Genomic DNA, 20241 nt, shown 5'->3' on the forward strand with positions numbered 1-20241 from the left:
GAAAAGTCCTTCCCTGCCTCTCTCCCTTGAACATCTGTCGTGGGTCAGGTCACTTGTCAGGTCAAAATGGGGAAGGGGAAGGATTGTCTCACAGTTTATCAAACTCTAGAGAGCACTGGGAAGATGATAGTGGGATATCAGTCACATCCTTCCTAGCCTGCAGGGAGTCCTGGAGAGAGAGAAGGCTTCCAGACTCTGTCCTTTCCCTGAAAAGCCAGTTGTGCTTTGGGTTTGTGAATTCCAGGCAGCCAGTGTCATCACCAAGTGGCAGTGTCCCCTGTGTGCCAGCAGCATCCTCCATGCCTTGGGCTGCACCATCACAAACCAGAGACACTGTGCTCGAGGGAACTGGTGTTCAAATCTAGTCTCTGATGTTCAAGGGCTTTGTAGTCACTTCCCTGAGCACTGGAAAGAGAAATAAATGCAAAATAGTGGAATGATGCGTGAAAAGCATCGTGTCCTTAAGGTGGACCTAACGGAGCAGGAGAAGCAGAAGGTGGAACAGGAGGAAGCCCAGGGAAAAATATCCATAAAGCAAAATTCTTCTGTGCAATTTTGCAAAGCCATGCACTAAACCTGAGGTTTGATACGTCAGTGATCTATAAAAGGCAAGCAAATGTTGCAGGGGAGCCACTGAGGTCAATCAAGACAAAAGAACCAAGGCAGGCAGCTTGGAGACCCTCTTCTGCTGCCCGAGCAGAGGGGATGGCAGAGACCAGCAGAGATCAGAGGCATGGGGAAGGGAGAACTGAGTCCCCACACTCTTGGCAGCACTCTGAATTGAGGACTGGGTGTTGCACCCCACTTACAGAGCAGTTCTGCTCCGTGCAGCCACACTGAGAAATGACAAACAGAGATGGGATGGAAAAAACCAAAAAACTGAGGCTTTTATGTTGTCTTTGTATTCCTCGAGGGCTCTGCCCTGGTTTCATCCTCTGTCTGAGGCACCATCACCACAGGATGCAGAAACCTGAGAGGTGTAGCTGGGGTAACAATCACCCAAAACCCAGGGAGATGGTGCATGTCAATGATGGCTGGCCCAGAGCACAGCAATGGGAAGCATCTGTCTCCAGGTGCATGAGTAAGAGGAGTGGAACAGGTGATGGGAGTCAGTCATGGGAGATGACTGCTGTGGCTGAAGAGATTTAAAGTATGTAACCAGGCTCTCCAGAGCAGACCCATTTATGTGAAGTCATCTGTAGACAGCTTTCCTTTTTCCTTTCACTCTGTCAGGATAATAGGACAGGCTTTTGTCCTTCTCCAGAAGCACTCGGCCTGGGCAGTGCTGAAAGCTGGTAGAAATCTCTTCGAGGTCCTATTTGATAACTCCCAGATTAACAGAAATCATTAACAGAGAGATTTTCCAACCCACATTTACATGTAGGAATGTCCCTGTGGGAATTACCAGGGACAGGGTTCCCTGTAAGGAGGCTGTGCCCCAGAGAATGAGGACAGGGACAAGACCTTGGGAGACTTCCTTGGCTTGGCTGTTTTTTCTGGTTGCCTCTAACCCAGCAAGCAGACACTATGCCAGGCACTTCCACTTGGTTGGAAGGTGCTGCAAACATCTGTGACATAGGGAATGTGTTCATCTGGTAGTGAAAGAGTAAAGTTCCAGTTATGGGATGAGAGCATTGCAGTGGGGAAGTAAGTAAGAGCCAGGGCCCTGCCAACTCATCTAGTCATGCTATCAGGCTGCAATCAGATGCCTCAGCTGCTCCTTTCCCAGCACAGGATGCTCATCCAGGCATTGGGTTCTTTTGCTGTGGACTCCTGGCATCAAGCAGAGCCATTAAGCACAAGGAAAGAGAGCGTTGCCCAGGCCAGGCTGTGGTGAGACAGTTGATCCATCATTTGCTGTAGTCCCTGGATGGAGCAGGCTGTGCTTTTGAGAGAGCAGAAGTGCGTTTCCCTGCTGGGTCAGGCAGGATGGGCTGCTCATGGTGAGTGCCTCCTCCCAGCCCTCAGGTCTGAGAGCTGTTGGGCAGCACTGGGGAGTGTCAGGGGCTGGCAGGGCCGAGGGCAGGGATGTCCCTTTGCTCCCTCTGCCAGCCTTAATGACTGAGTGGGGAGGAGAGGAAAGGCAGGATCTGCCAGGCTGAGCCAGGAGCTGGGCTGAATCCACACCATAGACCCTGGCTGGCTGCAGGCAGTATCATCCCTCCGTTTGTCTGCTTGCTGAATAATTGAGCAGATTTTCTATTAAGCCTCTTTCAGAGTGAGCTAATGCAGCGGCGTTGGCCAGAGCTGGTGTCAGGATCCTGGTGAGAGCGAGTGGCAGGGGAAGGGGTAAGGCCCAGAGTTGAGGCTGTGGTTCCCTGTGTGTGAGGGCATGCTGTAATTAGGACTGGCTTTGTGGGAAGTGAGCGGCCATCCCAGAGTGGAGATGAGCTGTGTTGTGTCAGGGCAGGGCCACTGCTCTGCTCCTTGGGCTTCCCCCATGCTCCTTCCACCCCTTCAGAGGCAGGGAGGTGATGCTCTCAGGGTGAGGAGAGGGTTGGGACGCATGCAAGGATGTACAAGTCTGTACAGGACAAGTCCTAAAGAGCCTTCAAGGTGTATCTCCCAGGGACTTCTCCATGAAGGATGGAGAAGACAGAAGGAAAAGCACTGATCTCACTGGGAACAAGGTGGTACAAGCCATCAAAGCACAGGACAGGGGTCCTGGACCAGAAACAACCATGTTGAGCCAGTGGGACCTGCCAGAATCAGTACTGGGCTGGTGTGATGTCGGGATATTTCTGCCTGGGTCTCCACACTCCTCTCCTTTGCAAACTACAGATAGGTGCAGAGAGATGGGCTGGGAGGAGACAAAGGGGTTCCTGGGGCAGAAGCAACACACTGGTGAGCAGAAAGGTAAGGAGTCACAAGACTGGCTGAGAGAGGAAGGCTAAAAAGTTGTTTAATGATTTTGGGATCACCTCCACTGGAAAGATCAGAAGTTCCCAGTCTCCAGATTTTTAAACAGGCTGGCCACCCACCTGTGTGCTCATGTGCTGCTGGGACCCTGGGGGCTTGGCTGGACCTGTGGACATGGCAGTTTTCTGCAGTTCCTGTAAGACTTAGCAATTACTGATCCCTTAAACACTAATGCTCCCTCAACAGTGTTGGTGAACAAGCCCTGGTGGAAGGAGGGGCAGGAGTAGACATTTCATGGACCACACACTCTAATGGAGTTCTTGGTACCTTTCTGTAAAAACTCACAAAATGGGTGGTACTGCAGTTTTGCAGTGTGTAATGTTAGGGTGAGCGTGAGCCAGAGCATGGAAGAATGATTATCTCTGGCCTGGGTTTCATGCTTAAAAAAGGAGTGTGGTCAGTTTTTTTACAAGCTGCCAGCTTGTGTGCTGCATCCTGAGTGATGGGATTGCCAGGGCTGGGCTCTCCCAGCCCCTTGGGGCTGTCAGGCACATGCTGGGAGGCAGGAGCAGGCCTTGTGCTGGCCAGCACCAGGCTTTGCTGATTTGAGCTCTATGGAAAACTGTGAGCATGGTAAGGAAAGGCTCTGGGCCCTGCTGTGTCTGTCCTTGGTGACAGGAGGACAGGATGGGATGGCATTCAGTGCACCCCCATTGTCCTGGCTGAGGTGTGAAGTGCCAGAGGAGACAGGAGTCAGTGTTGGACACTGGTCCTCAAAGCTAGTCCTTATCCCCACACAGGCTGGCACAGGTCCCTGTGTGCCAGGGGCAGTGAGCTTTGTGCTGACCCATTACTTTGCCCTGCAGAGTCAAGGAGCAGGAGGGAGGTTTAGCAGGGAGCCAGGGGTGTAATGGTGGAGATGGCTGCCAAGAGAAGACAGTGTATTCCTTGGGGAATATCCATTAGGTTTCCCAGCTCCTGCCTGTCAGAGAGGCTTTGCTCCTGGCTGTTTTTCCTTGCTGAGATGTTCTGCTTTTCAGGCTGCTTAATGAACTGCTTCGACAGTTCAAACCACCTCCCGGTGCTCATTGGATCAGCAGTGTGGTGTGGGATCCTTTCTGAGCATCAGGACTTTCCTGGGTAAAGGCAGAGGGATCCCTTGAGGGCAGCTCAGATACAAATGTCAGAGCAAGTCCCTGGAGAACAAGCCTCACCTTTCCTGCAGGGATAGAAGAATTGCAGCCAGCCTAGAAGAACTCTCCTGAGCTTTTTCAGGCTGGTATGTCCCTGGAAAGGCCCCCCGGGGGCTTTTCTTACTCTCCCTGAGCTTTCCCTAAGCTTCAGTCATTATTCTCAGCTGAGGATGCAGATTTGCAGGAACACTAATGCCTAGGAAGCTGATGTTGGCAGTGGGGAAGGGGAAGATTTCTGGGGAGACAGACAAGGATGGTGATAATGGGTGGGTAACACCCACTCCAGCAGCTGGGGCCCAGAGCAGCACTTCATCTTTCCTTCTGGAGGAAGATCTGGTGCTTAGATACGGCACATGCTCTGGCACGGGCTTGGCACTGTCTCAGCAGGTACAGGCCACACTCGGGTCAGTGCCCTCGTCTGGTTGGGTGCACTCAGCTGCGTCTCTTCTCTTTCCCAGACATTCCCAGGTCAAATTCAAGCCTTCCTTCCCATGGGATGCCTGCCTGGGTGCAAAGCCAGGGGTGCTGCCAGCACCTCAGCTCCACCCTCAAGGTGCCACTCACCTCTGTGTCTGACACCAAGGCACCTCATCAGCCCCTGGCAGTGCCAGTGCAGCACCCTGGGCCCGTCAGGACACGGCGCTAACGCGAGGTGACGGGGCCGGCGGTGGCGGCTGGGGGGCAGCCGGGGCACCGGCCAGCGGGGGCTGTCGCTGTGCATCCGTCACCTCCGCCAGCCGCGGGGCACGGATCGCACCGAGCTGCACAAGGTCACTGCCAGGAGCGGTGCCGGGCTGCCTGCGGAGAGCTGCTCTCCCAAACGCTCACCCCTCCTTGGATGGGGGGTATTGACGATTTCTTTGGGCACAAAGCTGAGTTTTTTGCTGGGAAAAAAGCTGTTTGTTTCCCAGCCAGAGAAGCTGAAAGGACGTGTGTTAGTGTGGTCCCGATGCCACAGGGTTCTTCCCCTCCCACCAGTCACGGGGCTGCCAGCAGCTCTTGGGACCAGGGTGCTCAGCCATGGGAGGGGGCTGCAGATCTCTGAAGGGTCCTGGTCCCTGTGACGTCTGAGCTGTGCCTCTGCCCACAGCCGGTAGCCCCAGCCTCCCCTGTGCTGCATTTGATGGCCACATGCTCCTGCTCTAGCTGTGGATGGGATACTGATGACTGGAATATGGGTAGGATACCCTAATCCCTCTGTAGGATCAGACAGGCATTTTGGGGGAGCAGAACAACTCCCTATTTCAGGAAGAGGCAAGGGTGGTTGTCAGGGAAGGCAGCACAGGTGAAATGAGTTGGGGGCTCCATCTGCAGGGAGCACCAGAACTAAGCCAGAGGCAGTGCCAGTCCCATCCCTAGCAGTGCCTTTCCCCTGCATCTAAACCCTGCTTGTTCTTTCCTTTCGGGGTCTGGATGTGCCCTTGTGTCAGTCGGCACTGCTCCTTCCCCAGCTCCCATCATTTGGAGGACTGGCCCTCCCAAGGACAAACCACTGGATGCTTCTCTCTCACCAGCACCAAGCCACCAGCACATTTAACCCCCTTGCTGAGGCCACCTGAAGGCCATTTGCTGGAAACAGAGGCTGTCAGTCCAGTGCAGATTGCCTGGCCCCCTGTGCTGGGCCTGCAGGAATTCGGGACTCCCTCAGACCTCAGCCTCCCACCGCTGTGCCTGTGAGCTGTGGGGTGGCTGCACACTGCTGCAAGGGCAAGGAGACACTCAGCCCAGCGTCAGCTTAAAAAAATAGGCATTTTTATTCCAATGGAACTAGAGAATTATGACCCAGGAGAGGGGAGGATTACTCACATTTATCGATAGGCTGATTAGGTTACTGCCTAAATAGCTGGGCTTGAGCAGCGCGTGTCCGCCTCAAGGAGAAGCAGCGAAGGAGCGCGTGGTGCATCGGAGACCTCAGTGTCCTTGGTGGCACCGGGAGCTCTGAGCAATGCGGGCTGAGGCGCTGTGTCTCATCACCTAATCCTGACGATTTACAGCTTCTCGGGAAGCAAAAGCTTGTAAGATTTGCTTAGCTGCACGGCTGGTCAGGCGCTGAGCTCCATCCCTCCTGCGTGGCCACGTTTGGGGAGGGCTGTGTACCCCCCATTTGTGACGGGGTCACAGTCCCCTGCTCCCAGCCATGACATGCTGATGGTGACCAGTGTGTGCTGGGAGAGGATGGTGGCACCACCATTCCTGAGAACTCTGGCATGAGCCAGGACAGTGTCCCACTTGTCACAGCTATTCCTCGGCCTGGGGGTCTGTGGCAGTGGTGTCAGGTTTGGCATCTCATGCCTGGGGACATGGCAGACCCCCGGGCCTGGTGTCACATTAGGGAGGGTGGGTGCCCAAATGAAGGGGCTTTTCTCCGGCATGCTGGGTTCATCAGCGTTAGCCGTGTGCTAACAAGGCCGTTGCCAGTGGATTATGCAAGGCGTTCTTGCTGGGCACCAGCGTGCCTGTGGCCAAAACCCTCCAGGAGCCTATGGCTGAAGCAGTTGTGGGTGATGTCAATCACTCCTGTGGGTCGTGGTCAAGCCAGGAACTCGGGATGCCCAATAATCCTGTTCTAGCAGCAATGGAGGAGACCAGCTCTTGGGAAACCTCAGCTCTGTCCCACTAAGACACAATGGGGGTATCAGAAAAGACAGAGCTAATGGACTCCGAGTCCGACTTGAGCTGCAGGACCTTGGGGTGCTTGGGGTCAGGGAAATCCTCACCGAGGGCCAGCCGGATCTTGCCATTCTGTGTCTCCCTGATGGGCTCGAGGAAGACGACGTGTTTGTTGGCGCTGGCCTTGCGGTTTGGCCCATCGGTGGCAGGGGGAGTGGTGCTGAGGATGGAGGACTGGGCGCTGCACTCCTGCGGGGGGCTCAGCGGGGCCGGCTTCTTGCAGCAGCCCAGGCAGCGGCATGGCGTGAGGTACAAGTAGATGATCACCAGCACAAGGCTCACAATGCAGCCCAGCAGGGTTGTGAGGCCAGTGCTGAAGGTTTCCCCAGCTGCCTTGGGGTAGAGGACGGTCATGTTGAACTCGCACATCCTGCTGAAGTTGTAGGGGCTGTTCATGGCCAAGCCTACATAGACCCCTGAGAGCCAGGGCTTGGCTACGGCAATCCTCAGGCTGCCATTGCGGTAAACCTCCAGGGAGCGATTGCTGTTCCCTGGGTGTTTGATGGGCTCGTGGTGAGGGGTAATCCACATGTAGGTGGTGGCCGTGTGTGGCAGGCTGGTGTTACTGGTGTTACAGGAGAGCAGGATGGGCTGGCCCACCGTCACCTCCAAGTGTGAGAGGTGCGCGTCTTCGGCGCTCGCCGAGCAGTTCTCAAATATGTGGCTGTGTTTGAGGAGCTTGATCAGGGACCGGGGCACGTTGTCAGACACCTTGCAGGTGTGTTCCTCAGAGAAATCTTTCACGGAGCTGAAACCTCGCTGATTCCAGCGCTGAAGCATCAGGTAGAGCGGGCAGCTGCACCTGATGGGGTTGTTGTGCAGGTACAAACCATTGCCGATGTTTTCAGGCAGAGCTGCCAGCACCTCCACGGGGATGCTGCTCAGTCTGTTGGAGGAGAGGTCCAGCGTGCGGAGGTTGTAGATTGCCAGCCCCTGCACCGCATGGAAGGGGAAGGTGGTCAGGTTGTTCCAGCTCAGGTAGACTTTCCGCAGATCACTCAGCTTGGCAAAGGCATTTTCATCCACCTGCGTGATGCGGTTGTTGTAGAGCAGCAGCTCCTCCAGGCTCACCAGCGCCTCAAAGTAGTGCCTCTTCACGGCTTGCAGGTGGTTGGAGGACATGTCCAGGTGCCGCAGGAAGGAGGCATTGTGGAAAGCCTGTGGAGAAAGGTCCCGAATCTGGTTGTGGCTGATGTGAAGGGCCTCGAGGTGCGGGAGGGTGGCCAGCCAGTGGTCGTGGAGCTGTGTGAGGGCATTGTGGCTGAGGTCCAGCGTGGTGGTGGTGGGTGGCAGTGCCTGGGGCACCCGCTGCAGCATCTGCCGGCTGCAGCTCAGCAGGTCGGAGGTGCAGATGCAGGCGGCGGGGCAGCGGTGGGGCTGCAGGGAGGCTCGGGGGGCGCACAGCTGGAGCAGCAGCAGGAACAGCTTTGCCACCCGCGGCCAGACCGGCTCCGCGGTCACCGGCGAGGACATTGTGACGGGCAGGAGCCTCTGTACAGCCCGGCGGCACGGCCAGGCTTGATGAGACGCGAGAAAAAATCTGCCGCCGTCTCTCGTTTCTCCCCCAGTGCTGGCTTGGCTCTACCAAGCATCCACAGACGCCCTTTTGCACCCCGCGAAAGAGGATCCCGATTCCAGCCGTGGGGCTTGAAAAGACCCGAAGTGCGGCATCGCCTTGCCCGGCTCTGCCGCGGCTCACCCGAGACTGCCTCGTACCTGTGCTCCGGCCGGCCGGGCGCTGCCGGGGGTCGGGTGGGCGATCAGCATCAGGGGGCTGAGGCGTTCGGGCGCTCCGGGGCTGTGTGTCGGGCTGGGCGGGCGCCTCGCTGCCTTCTGGAGCTGTTCATCCCTGGAGTGCGAAGTTTCTCAGGGCTCAGCGCCCCCGGGGCACATCCGCACGCTGCGACCTCCGGGGAGCGTCGTCCGGCTCCCTCCCGGGCAGCATCTCCGGGCGCCGGGCGCGCTCCTGCCCCTATTTACGGGCGGGCGGTGCGCGGCGAGGGGGCCGGCCGGGATCCCATTGGCCCCGGCGCGGGGAGTGGTGGCCGCAGCGGTGGCCCTGGCCCGGTCCCTGTCCCCGTCCCTGGCCATGGCCCTCCCTGCGAGTGGGCAGAGCGATGCGCAGCCAGCACAGACCCTGCGTGGTCGCTCGTCCCCAGGGGAGCTCAGGCTACTTCGGCCGTACCCGTGTGCGGCCGCCGGAGAGCCGCGACCGGCTGTAATCCATAAAGCGGCTGCTCCGCCACTGCCCAGCCTCTGGCAGAATGCTGCCACAAACCCGTCACCTCTGGGAGCCCCTCGTGTCACATCCTCCACCCAGCCTGGGAGTGGGGATGGCGGTCACCCCCCGGTGCTGCTGCTTCTCTCGCAGCCGCGGTCCTTCCTGCTGCCCTAATCCTCAGCACCCCGCGAGCTGGGGATCCCCCAGCACCCCCGGCCCTGGGCTGAGCAGGAGGGCTGAGCCCAGTGGGGCCCCCATAGCAGAGGGGGTGCCGCGGGCTGCTGGCGGGGAAGGAGTGGCCATAGGGTGAAGGACACGCAGGAATGTCATTATCCAGAGCTCAGGCGGTTTAGTGGGAAGAGGAGAGCTGGGGAATTGGTTTCCATTAGGGCAGCAAAAAGCTAATTTGGCGGCTGCGGCTGCTGCAAGTCAAGGGGCTGTTAACCCCCTGCGCCCCGGCTCAGCCTGTGCTGACTGGCTGCTCCCTGTCCCCTCTTGCCGCTGGGGTGGCTCTGCTTGCCCCTAGGCCGGCCACAGAACCAGCTCTGCTCCTTGCCAGGGGCCGTTACCAGGCCACAGCACTGATGTCCGAAGGAGACATTAAGGCGACCTTCATCCGTCCTAGCTGTGCCCACCAAAGCCAGGGAGGGCCATGACTTCTCCCTCCTGCCTTTTTGGGGGACCCACTTGCCCTGAGCATACCCTGAGCTGTCCTGTTGGTGCAGGAGGGCCCCAGCCCCTGGCGTGAGGCTCTGCAGAGCATCTCCCCTGAGGTGCTGTGACCAAGGGCAGCGCTGGATGTTTCAGTCACCCTGCAGCAACCCAGGCTGAGGCACTGGCCCAAGGGCTGCAGCCTCAGCAAGTGCTGAAGCACCACATCAATCCCCAGAGCCTCTGAGTCGGGGTGGCAGAGGAGGAGGAGGATGGATAGCTGCTGCTCTTTGGCTGCATTTGAGCATGTTCCCCTGGACTGGGATGACACCAGCTGGGGATGGTGGTGTGGGAGCACAGGGTGTGTTGTCTGAGGTCTGTGTCTCTCGGCAGGACCGAGCGTGCGACCGCGGTGCTGCTGGCAGATCCCTGCTTCCAGCTGCGCTCCATCCAGTACCTGCTGGGCCACGCCGAGCCCTCGGCCCTGGCAGCGGCTGCCCCGGCCACGGACAAGCGCCACTTCTCCCTGCACACCTGTAAGTGTTGGCACTGCACTGGGAGCTGGGCTGTGCTCACCACCCACCCACAGCTGGGGAGGGAGGAATGGGGCTGCTGGTGTCTGTGTACCCTGCAGTGTCCCAGCCCTTTCAGTCCTGGGGACAGGTGTCTATGCCCTCCTCCACCACCCCAGCAGCAGCACTTTGGGGTGGGGATGTATCCAGTGCCAGCCCGTTCTGCCCTTCTCAGTGCCCAGTGCTCCCTGTCCTGGCTGGTCCCCAAGGGCAGCTGCAGCCCCTTTGCATCACTCAGCAGCCTCAGGACAGCCTGAGGGTCCCATCCACCCCACACACGCCCAGTTTGCCCCCCCAGACACAGAGTACATCAGTACTGAGGAGCTGGCAAAGGTGGAAAAGATGCTGAACCATCTGAGTGAGGAGTCCAAGCAGGCAGCTGCTACCACACTGGTGAGTCTTCCCCCTGCCCTGGCCCTGTCCCAGCCCTTGACAGCAGATCTGGGACATGAGACTTTGAATGCCACCCCTAACTGCCTGGTGACCCCCACAGCCCACCAGCGAGGAAGACCTGTGTCCCATCTGCTACGCACACCCCATCTCGGCCATCTTCAGGCCCTGCTCCCACAAGTCATGCAAGTGAGTAGCTCCCACGTTTGACCTCCACCAGGATGACTGCCAGCCCCTGCTCTGTGTCATCTGGGTGGGGGCTGATGCTCTTTCCTCCTCTGTCCCAGAGCCTGCATCAACCAGCACCTGATGAACAACAAGGACTGCTTCTTCTGTAAGGCCACCATCACAGGGGTGGACGACTTCACCAAGCCAGCCAGCTCATAGAGCCCGGCCCCACACCCTGGGCTCCCCCAGCTGAGCGGGGCAGCCCCTCCACCTCACGCTGGCTTCTCCCCAAACGCTTGCCCTGCTCAGGGCTGTGGGACCCTCACCCAGAGGGGCAGGACCCAGCACAGGGCAGCAGCGTGGGGTGGGAGGGCTGCAGGGTGGGAGAGGCCAGTGCCCAGCAGCCTCTCTGCCCCGTGGGCCGTTCTCAGGGAGGGGAGCCCAAGGCCTCGGCTCTGCTGCAGCGCTGGGAACACACGGCAGCCCTGAGGCCAGGGCAGGGGGGCCGAGCTGGGCATTCGGGCTGTTAAATTGCCCCTGGCTGGGGGCTGACTTCATGAAAAGCAGCATTAAATTATTCTTCCTTATGTGGTGCCCTGAAAGATGGGAAGGGGAAGCCCCCCAGTGTTGGGGCTGCACTCAGGTGATGCTTAACAGTAAATGGAAATATAAATATTTAATCCAAGGAGAGCTGGGAGCACAGGGTCTGCTGGGGGCTGCTACATGATGATGCGTGGCTCTGGCACGGACTCGGAGATGGATTTGTGTGGCAGCACATTGGCCCCGTTGAGGTAGAGCTCGTCGTTGACGATGACATCCTCGCCCAGCACAGTCACGTTCTCCATGCGCACCTGCCCCAGAGAGGCCCCGTCACATCCCTGGGCTTGGGGCCCAGTGCCAGGCTCCTGCTCCTGCACATCCCACATCCCTGCAGCTGCAGCCCAAGGAGGTGGGAGGGCAAGAGCTGAGTGTCAATCCCCTGTGGGGGCACCCGTGTCCTCACCCACTGCCCCACAGAGCAGCTCCAGCCCACGATGCAGGACTCCAGCCAGGAATGGGAGCGGATGCGGGCCCCTTCCAGCACGGTGCAGCGTTTGATGCGCACCCCGTCCTCCACCACCACGCCAGCCCCGATTGTCACGTTGGGGCCGATGACACAGTTTGCCCCAATCTTGGCACTGGGGTCCTGGAAGGAAGAGGGGCCATGCCAGGGTCAGGAGGGCAGATGACTCTTGGCCCATGCCACTTGGCCAGCCAGGGAAAAGGAGGGCACAGCTTGAGGATGGCAGTGAGGACAGCGGTGGGACAATGCAGACAGCTGCTCATGACGTGCCCGGGGCTGGTGTGCTGGGGGCTGGCACTTACCACCAGCACATTCCCTACGACACCAGGCCCCGAGTGCAGCTTCTCGGGGTGCTGAGCCCGCAGTGCCTGCAGGTACATGCACATGCCCGTAAGGAAGTCCTTTGGCTGCCCAATGTCCATCCAGAAGCCTGTGGGGACAGAGCCACGGTGACAGCCCCCAGCCTGAGGGTGGCAGTGCAGGCAAGACCCCCCTGCGCTGTGCACAGGGCCTTACCCTGTAGCTCCATGGCGTAGAGCTGCCCATCCTGTGCCATGGCTGGGAAGATTTCCTTCTCGATGGAGGTGGGGCGCAGCTGCGAGGACAGGGCAAAGGGCTGAGCAGGGGGCACAGTCCCTCAGCCTGGCCCAGCCTGGCACCCCGGCTCATACCTGGATGCGTTGCAAGATGCCAGGGTTAAATATGTAGAGCCCAGCGTTGATCTTGTTGGACACAAAGACGCGCGGCTTCTCCACGAAGCGGCAGATGCGGCCGGTGTCGGCCTCGCACACCACCACGCCGTACTTGGCCGGCTCCTCCACGCGGGTCACCACCAGCGAGCCTTCGCCGCCGTGCTGCCGGTGGAAACGGGCCAGCGCCGCGAAGGGGAACTCGCAGATCACGTCGCTGTTGAGGACAAAGAAGGGCTCCCCGTCCTCGGCCAGCAGGTCCCGCGCCAGCGCCAGTGGCCCCGCTGCGCGGCCGTGAGTGAGCCCAGCGCCCGGGTCCTGCTGGCCCCACCTCTGCCCGTGCCAGCATCCCTCCCAAGTCCCCAGTACCTCTGGATCTTCACCCGGCCCGCTGTCCCTGGTCCTGCCCATAGTTATCCTGGCATTCCCCTCCCGATTCCCCTGCTCCTCCCGGCCCCACGCATCCATAGCCATGCTGCTGCCCATGGTGTCCCACCCCCGATGTCCCCCAGCCCTACCCATCCATACCCACCCTAATGCCCACGGTGTCCCCTCCCAGCGTCCCGAGCCGTGCCGTATCCGTCCCGGTGTCCCCCCTCAGCCCCCACCCTGCTGTCCCTAGACTTCATCCCGCCTGCGCCCGCTCTCCAGCCCCAAGCCCCTGCCCGAATCCTACCTGTGCCCAGCGGCTCCTTTTCGTGGGACATGGAGATGCGGATGCCGAGCTGCGGGCACAGGGTGAGCGGCGGGACAGGCCGGGTTACGGGGGGAGGCGGGGGGAGGCGGAAGGGCCCTTACCCGTTGTTCCTGCTCCCGCATGGCGGCTTCCAGCGCGTCCGACATGTAGCTCACCGCCAGCACCACATGGCTGACGCCCGCCTGCGGGAGCGCGGGTCAGCCGGCGGCGGGGCGGCCCCCGCGCCCCCCGCGCCCCGCGCCCCCACCTGCCGGAGAGCCTCCAGCTGGTGGAGCAGCACCGCCTTGTTGCAGAATTCCACCAGCGGCTTCGGCCGGCTCAGGGTCAGCGGCCGCAGCCGCGTCCCGAAGCCGCCAACCAGGATCAGCGCCCGCATCCCGCGCGTCCCGCGTCCCACGGCAGCGCCCGCACCGACACGTCAGCGCCGGGCGCACCGGGCGCGTCACCGCCGTGCGGCACCGCCCCGCCCGCCCGGGCCCTGCCTCCAGCCCCCGACACACCGCCCGCCCGGGCCCTGCCTCCCGCCCCCGACACACCGCCCGCCCGGGTCCCTATCGCCCGCCCCCGACACACCGCCCCGCCCGCCCGGGCCCTGCCTCCCGCCCCCGACACACCGCCCGCCTCCAGCCCGGGCCCTGCCTCCCGCCGGCTCCTACCGCCCGCCCCCGACACACCGCCCGCCCGCCTGGGTCTCAGTGCCCGCCCCGCACACTCCCCCACCCAACCAGGCCTTAAGGGCCGCCCCGGTCCCTTCGCCCGATGGCCAGGCTGTAGCTGCAGCCAGGGCACCCTGCCCGGGGCTCCCTCGGGACGCAGCAGTGACGGGGCGACTCCCATAAGAAGAAAGCAGCGGCCACAGTAGCGGCGGGCGGGGACGTTCATTCGAGACCCCTGACCCCGTCCCCAAGGCTCAGACGGTGGGAGAGGCAGGCAAGGCACACCGCGGACAAAAACAGATCCTTTAATGGTTTTTGGTTCTCTGAAGCACAAACAGGGTGGTTATTCATGTAAAAACAAACGGGGCCAAGGCTATGTACAAGCTGTGAGTCCCACCGCGGTGGTCCGAAGAGGGGAGGCGGCTCCCACTGAGCACCGGCAGCGTGGCCCGTCCGTCGGAGCCCAGTGAGGTGGGGAAGGGCAGGAATGAGCGCGGGGGGACAGCAAGGGGCTCTCCCAGAGATGCGGCCTGAGCCGCCTGAGAACAGCCCACGGGGACAAGGACATGCAGAGGTGGGTGGCGATGGGCCACGCTGGGGCAGGGCCAGGGAATACGGCTGTTGAGGGTATCTACACCCCAGCACTCAGCCAGCCTCACTCCCTCCTGCAAATCTGCTCCCTGAAAATCCTGCGAGTCCTGGCATGGTCGGGACTGGCAGCAGTGATGAAGTAACCCAGCGCAGGGCAGTGTGCCATGGCTAAATGTCCTTGTCCAGAGGGTGGGAGGGGAGCAGGGGCTTGGGCAAGCTTTGAGGAGCTGGGAGACAGGCAGAGAAAGTGGGCAGCCCTCCTGTCCCCTTCCACACCAGTGCCACAGACCTGTGCCTGCTATGGCAGCTGTGCTTTCCGAGCGGCGTCTGCGCACGTGGAGTCGGCACACATGCGACGTGCGAGTATTCCCCAAACAAGCTTTCCTGAAGTAATTAAAAAACACCCCAACCCTGGCCTTGTGGGTATGCAGAATAATGGCAACGCCATGGAACAAGTCAATGAGAGCAGGAGGGAGCAGCCAGGGCCCCAGCACAGAAACAGGAGCTGAGGTGGAGCAGGGTTCGGTCTGGTACCACCAGGCCACAGTATCAAACATTAATTCATCATCAAAGGAGGCTGGGGGACATTTATTTTTGGAGACACTGACTCTGTGAAGCAAAGCTGAACAGTCAGGCAGTGGTACTGAACAGTCAAGACAGTGGCACCCACTGCTCAGCTAGGTCACCCCTCACCTGGCCCCTGGAGATCCTCAGGGAGGAGACAGGGATCAGCCCTAAGCCTCAGCCTCCCCTTCCACCACCCCCAGACCTGTTGGAAAAGCCGGGCCTGGAAGCAGAGGGTCCCCAGGGGAAGAGGGCAGCTTTGTGCTGGAGGGACATACTCTACTTTACAGGAGGGGAAGGGTTGAAATGGTCCAAAATGCCCCGCTGCACAGCTGGGGTCATGTTAACTGCTACAGATACTATTGCTAGCCCACGAGCTGAGTGCTTGCAAGTCAGTGGTCCAGGGCAGAGTCACTCCTGCAGAGCCCTGGGCCTGCCCATGCCATGCTGTCAGGGAGTGAGCAGACCCCAGGCTCAAGCACAGCTCCAAGTGTGTGGCATTCCCTCCGGGCCACAACTCTGTCAGGGATTGCATTTGGTCATTTCATTTCTGTGTTTGGGGTGGCTACTCACAGTGCCCAAACAGCAGAAAAAGGCAGCATCAAAAGCAAAGCCCCATCAGCAAAACCCAGGGCAGAGCCAGCGACACCGAACACAGGAACCAGCACCTGACTCCTCACCGGTGGCCCCCACAGACGCTGCCAACCATCAGGCGAGCGCCCTTTCCAAACAACTCAGGAGAAATTCAAAGGGGAAGCTCCTGAGGCAGGAGGCTCCTCACACCAGAGCTCCAGCCCTGTCAAGAGCCCTGGGCTCTCCTGCTTTCTCTTCCCTATGTCCAGGTCCTCCCTCCAGAACGCATGAGATGAGTGAAGAACCGGGACACCTGACACCCAAGCAGGCATCTACAGAGCCTCCTCCAGAAGGTGGAGCAAGAGCGGTCAGAACCATCTGGTCAGCACGAGGAGTTCTTCCATCCTGCCTCACCTCAGCTCTTCTATCCAAGTACATTTAAAAAACAATGGAGCGATACAGTTGTTTAAAACCAAATTCGTCTGTTTTTCCTGTGGTAGTGGGTGGTCTTGTCTGCTCCTGCCACCAGGACAAGAATAAGAGGCCCCAGGGCTACTGGTTTTCCTCACGCATCTGTTCCATGATGTTGATGAGGCTTTCCAGCCCGAACACGTAGCCCATGTCGGGTCCGTCGTGCACAGTGGGGTCGTCGCGGAAGCCTTTGAACGTGCTGTGTGCAAAGTCAATCATGCGCACGTCCACCTTGGGCGGGCCCGAGGAGCCGGGCTCCGAGCTGCCGCCGTCCTGGAGGCTCTCCGGGACCGAGCCATCCACCCGCTTCAGGCGCGCCTCCGGCCGGCGCTCCACAAACGTCCCCGCCCGGCTGTCCTTCCCGTCGTAGATGATGAGGAGGGAGCTGGAGTAGAAGCGGTAGGAGGCCTGTCTCTCCAAAACCGCCTTCAGGCTGCGCAGTTTGGCGAGGACAGGCTCAAAGAGGTCCTTGCGCAGCTCAATGCCGTTGTGGAGATACTGGTAGAGGGCATTGCGGAAGCCTTCGATGGAAAGGCCACGCCCATAGTATTTATTCCTGCATAAGTAATGCCCTGTGTCCAGCTGATAGACCTGGAACACCAAAGGAAATGCACATCAAGTGGGAGCAACAGGCTAAAGCCATGCAGAGAGCCCTGAGCTGTCCTGCACTGACAGGGCAGAGGGAAGTCATCCTATCCCCATTATGATTGAGTGGGAGCAGGACACAGCTCTGCCCATTCCCTGAATCCCAGAGCAGCTCATGGGTGCAGCCCAGGGACATACTCTGGATGCCAGAGCACTAGTCCTCTTCCAGGACACTCAAAAGGGGCTCACTAGTCCCAGGGCCCCAAAAGTCATGAGACAACTGACCCCAACAGTTAAGAAGCCAAGTCTTACAGCAACTTGGACAATCCTCTGGCAGCAGGAGCTGCCAACACCTATTGCCATTATGTGGCAAGTGATTAACAAAGAGCCCTCATTGCTTCAGAGTCTGTGGGCAGAGACTGGGGTTATAAGATCTGGTTCCTTTGGCAGGTGGGGAAAGGAGCAATTATTGCACAGCAGCACCAGCAGCAAAGCCCTGTGCACAGGGCCCAGGCACAGCAGAGCAATATTTTAACAATCAGTGCAGTACAGAAGGAATTGTCAGACACCTCCATCCCTAGGCACTGTGATTCTGGCTGAACACTAAGCCACAAAAATAATTTTATTAGAAAATTCCCTAATTGTCTGTGAACAAAAGATCTCTGGACAAAGCAGGCCATCTCAGGAGAAGCAGGTTCCTTTGTTTCAGGCTTAGAAATGAAGACAAAAATAGCATGAATGCTGGTGTACCTACCTGCAGTGGGAGGTTCAAATTCAGTGCTCAGTAGGAAACACTAACTGGGAGGCTTAACAGAGCTGTGAAATGGAAGGTGCAGCATCTACAGCCTGGGGGATCCCTACCTGCATCCCACACACACGCACACCCAAGGTGGCAGAAGTGCTCTGTTCACACTTCTTCATCTGCCGAGCAGCCTTCTCCTCAGAGGCATCATCTCCGTGCTGTCTGGTCCCCATCTTCAGATCAAGCACGCAGGGAAGCTTGAAGTGATGCACCACATTCTCCAGCAACAGGAACTCTGGGATATGTGTCAAGGAGAGCTCCCCCACTAGAGACACCCCAGGGCCACCACAGACAGGGACTTGAGCCAGCAGGAGATAGGGCTGGGCAACAAACAAATAGGAACCAAAGAACAGACAAGGCAAACTGCTTGGTGAGTTGAAGAACAAAACCCAAACAGTGGACCCAGGCTTTGACAGCTGGTAGAAGGAAACAGCCTAGAAAGTGGAATGGCCAACAGCAGGAAGGTCACATGCAGTTTTACTGGATATTGAGAGGAAACTGAAAAGCAAAACACTGGTGTCAGGAAGGACATAGTGTGCCAGTAGGAATTGCTGATACATTAGGAGAGAGCCGAAAGTCTAATCAAATTAGTAATTTGACCATATGGATAAACAATACAAAGCCCAGACTGAAAACTCAAGGGTCAAGTAATGGCAGGGTTGGCCTGTCCAGAACAGCAGCAATGCCCAACACACAGGGGAGGTGACAAAGCCAGGAAACAGAACAGTAACAGGAGCTCTCTGTCACCAGCACACAATGGGCAACCCCTTGCACTGGGGCACAGCACTGAGAACACACCCCAGGCACTCTGTACAGCAACTTGTTCCAAAAATCAGAAAAAAACACCCCAGAAGTTTGCCCTAAAGAGTCCCACAGGACACAGATCAACATGTAAACACTAAAATGGCAACCAGAGCAGAGCTGGATTAAACGTGCAAGAGAAAAACTGTGTTTGGTTTAGAAAGAGGAACTTCATAAAAATAAGGAAGCGTGCTTAAAAAGGAGAAGGCAGCCAAAGAGAAAGACTTCTCTGCAAGTGATGCAAGTCATTTAGAAATAAAAGCTGGAGTCTCCAAGCACACACTTGAGAATTGGAGAAGGAAGCCTGAGCAGTTAAAATGATGAGGAATACAGCTATTGAAAGTAAGTTTGTTTCTATGTGAGGAAAACAGAATCCAGGTGAAACAAAATAACCCCACAAGCTGGCAAGTTCAGCAAAAGCAGGAGGAGTCATTTGAGAAGACAAAGAAAACCCATCTTCAACCATATGAAGAAGTCAGTCAGACTGCCTGGAGGTGGGATGAGATTATCTTTAGGGTCCCTTCCAATCCAAACCATTCTCTGATTCATTAGTGTCACAGTATGGGAAGCAGGAAGGAACAGCAAAAAAGAACATGTAACTCAAGTGTGGTTGTGGGAATGACAGAAATGCCAAGGGAAATGCAGGCCTGGCTTCCTGAGGCACAAAGGGGTATGGCCAGGGCAGCAGCAGCCTGACACACCCAGCTGTGCTTCCCAAAGGATACTGTACAGCTTCCGGTCCTTGGACTCGGACCGCATGCGGCTCAGCTGCTGCTTGTGGCAGCGCAGGCTCCAGGGGTTATAGCTGATCTTCTCAGAGCTCAGGCCGCTGTTCCCATCCAACATCTGAAATGGAACATCTGAGTGGATGTGCAAGTCCACCCTGGGACTCTTCGTTTCCTGGATGCTGCTGGTGTAAAGACAGAACAAACCTGCCTGTTAGAATCCATCAGTTCTTCACACACTGACAACTGTCACATCCTCCCCTGGCACACAATCATCTCCTGATCCTTCTCCTGCAGCACATAATGCAAATCTTCTTAAAAGCAAATCCTCACCAATACCCTGGGCTGTGGGCCCATGCTCCAGGATCTGGTCTGTTTATTATCTCTGCTAATAGAGCAAAACAGGAACACTTGTTCCTCTGGAAGCTCTGGCTGGGGTGAGGAAGTAGAGGACCCATATTCAAAATACCCTGGGAAGAAAATCCCTGTCCACCAGATGGACTGAATGAAGAGTGGTCAACTCTGCTCTGTATGCTTTGGTTCCACTGCCAACAGTTCTCTTGTGTCAGAAGCATTTCATGTGGATGAACTGGTCCTGAACCCAACAAAAATCCTGACACAGTCCGCAGCGCCAAAATGTGCTGGGCTAGCAGGTGCACAACAGCCTGGCCACCTTAAGGAACTGCAAAACATCCTCAACCAAAGGAGTAAGGAAGAGAGATCTCCCATTATTGGTGTTGTCACTGGGTCCTCTGAGTTTTACCTTTCAGTGCTGTCACTGGCCAGGCCAGGCTTCTCCTCCTTGTGCTCAGTGCCGCTGCTTGACCTGTGAAGGCTCCGGCGCGAGTGCTTGCGCCGTGGCTGGTCCCTCTCTGGCAGATCATCCTGCTCCAGAGCCTCATTCTCCACATAGGGATAGGCCACCAGGTTAATGTAGCCATCACTGTCTCCCTCAAAACAGACAGACACCACACCTGCCAGGGAGAAGTAACATGTCAATTCTCCCAGAGGGAATACACAACCATTATCAACCAAATGTTCTTCAGGAGAGTGAAAAACGTAGCTCACAGACAAGCAAAGCAGACCCAGAGCAATGAAAGAGGGGGAAGCTCTGCCACCACAGGAAATAAGGACAAAAGTGCAGCTGGTAGGCTGAGGGTGTGATTTACTTCCTTCCTTCAGTCTTGCAGCAAATGTCGTCAAACTGGAGAGAGTCAAGTACAGTCTGCCAAGATGCTGAGGGGAGCAAAGCATGTGCAATAATATCTGGTTTGTTTGGATAAGTACCTACGATCCTGCT

At 57.9% G+C, this 20241-nt stretch overlaps 4 protein-coding genes across 12 annotated transcripts in view; 1 reads left to right on the plus strand and 3 right to left on the minus strand.

The window, feature by feature from the left end:
• RNF123 (ring finger protein 123) overlaps nt 1-11311 on the plus strand; it is a 47793-nt gene extending 36482 nt beyond the window's left edge. For both annotated transcript variants that reach the window (XM_058845402.1, XM_058845403.1), the window contains exons 36-39: nt 9988-10130; nt 10465-10559; nt 10660-10745; nt 10844-11311. In XM_058845402.1, coding sequence (XP_058701385.1) covers nt 9988-10130; nt 10465-10559; nt 10660-10745; nt 10844-10943 — 424 coding nt within the window. In that variant the 3' untranslated portion in view covers nt 10944-11311. The remainder of the gene's footprint in view (nt 1-9987; nt 10131-10464; nt 10560-10659; nt 10746-10843) is intronic.
• AMIGO3 (adhesion molecule with Ig like domain 3) lies at nt 4877-9979 on the minus strand. 2 transcript variants are annotated; one of them, XM_058845406.1, is made up of 2 exons: nt 8439-9979; nt 4877-7880 (listed from the first exon to the last, which is right to left on the minus strand). In XM_058845406.1, the coding sequence occupies exons 1-2, from the start codon at nt 8487-8489 to the stop codon at nt 6669-6671; spliced, it is 1263 nt and encodes a 420-aa protein (XP_058701389.1). In that variant the 5' UTR covers nt 8490-9979; the 3' UTR covers nt 4877-6668. The 2 variants fall into 2 exon arrangements, with proteins under 2 accessions (XP_058701389.1, XP_058701387.1); XM_058845404.1 differs by having other exon boundaries at nt 4878-9979.
• A 74-nt stretch (nt 11312-11385) lies between the features above and the next one.
• Nucleotides 11386-13651, minus strand: GMPPB (GDP-mannose pyrophosphorylase B). The gene is made up of 8 exons (XM_058845414.1): nt 13421-13651; nt 13275-13355; nt 13153-13201; nt 12459-12760; nt 12304-12382; nt 12090-12217; nt 11728-11910; nt 11386-11575 (listed from the first exon to the last, which is right to left on the minus strand). Exons 1-8 carry the CDS (start codon nt 13547-13549, stop codon nt 11444-11446), a joined length of 1083 nt encoding a protein of 360 aa, XP_058701397.1. The 5' UTR covers nt 13550-13651; the 3' UTR covers nt 11386-11443.
• Nucleotides 13652-14118: 467 nt separating this feature from the next.
• IP6K1 (inositol hexakisphosphate kinase 1) overlaps nt 14119-20241 on the minus strand; it is a 36194-nt gene continuing 30071 nt past the window's right edge. For 6 of the 7 annotated variants that reach the window (XM_058845407.1, XM_058845411.1, XM_058845408.1 and 3 more), the window contains 4 exons: nt 19705-19915; nt 18942-19126; nt 17475-17650; nt 14119-16619 (listed from right to left, as the gene is read on the minus strand). In XM_058845407.1, coding sequence (XP_058701390.1) covers nt 16110-16619; nt 17475-17650; nt 18942-19126; nt 19705-19915 — 1082 coding nt within the window. In that variant the 3' untranslated portion in view covers nt 14119-16109. The remainder of the gene's footprint in view (nt 16620-17474; nt 17651-18941; nt 19127-19704; nt 19916-20241) is intronic. The other variant, XM_058845413.1, reaches the window with a different exon arrangement.

This window comes from Poecile atricapillus, chromosome 9, assembly GCF_030490865.1.
Source record: "Poecile atricapillus isolate bPoeAtr1 chromosome 9, bPoeAtr1.hap1, whole genome shotgun sequence".
Lineage (NCBI taxonomy): Eukaryota > Metazoa > Chordata > Aves > Passeriformes > Paridae > Poecile > Poecile atricapillus.

Bases quoted from the DNA above. Each gene is read 5' to 3' on its own strand.
- AMIGO3 (XM_058845404.1), bottom strand. From the start codon at position 8,195: ATGTCCTCGCCGGTGACCGCGGAGCCGGTCTGGCCGCGGGTGGCAAAG.
- GMPPB (XM_058845414.1), bottom strand. From the start codon at position 13,549: ATGCGGGCGCTGATCCTGGTTGGCGGCTTCGGGACGCGGCTGCGGCCG. The intron at 13,356-13,420 runs GTGGGGGCGCGG...GCGCTCCCGCAG, and splicing joins AGCTGGAGGCTCTCCGGCAG to GCGGGCGTCAGCCATGTGGT. The intron at 13,202-13,274 runs GTAAGGGCCCTT...CTGTGCCCGCAG, and splicing joins TGCGGGAGCAGGAACAACGG to CTCGGCATCCGCATCTCCAT.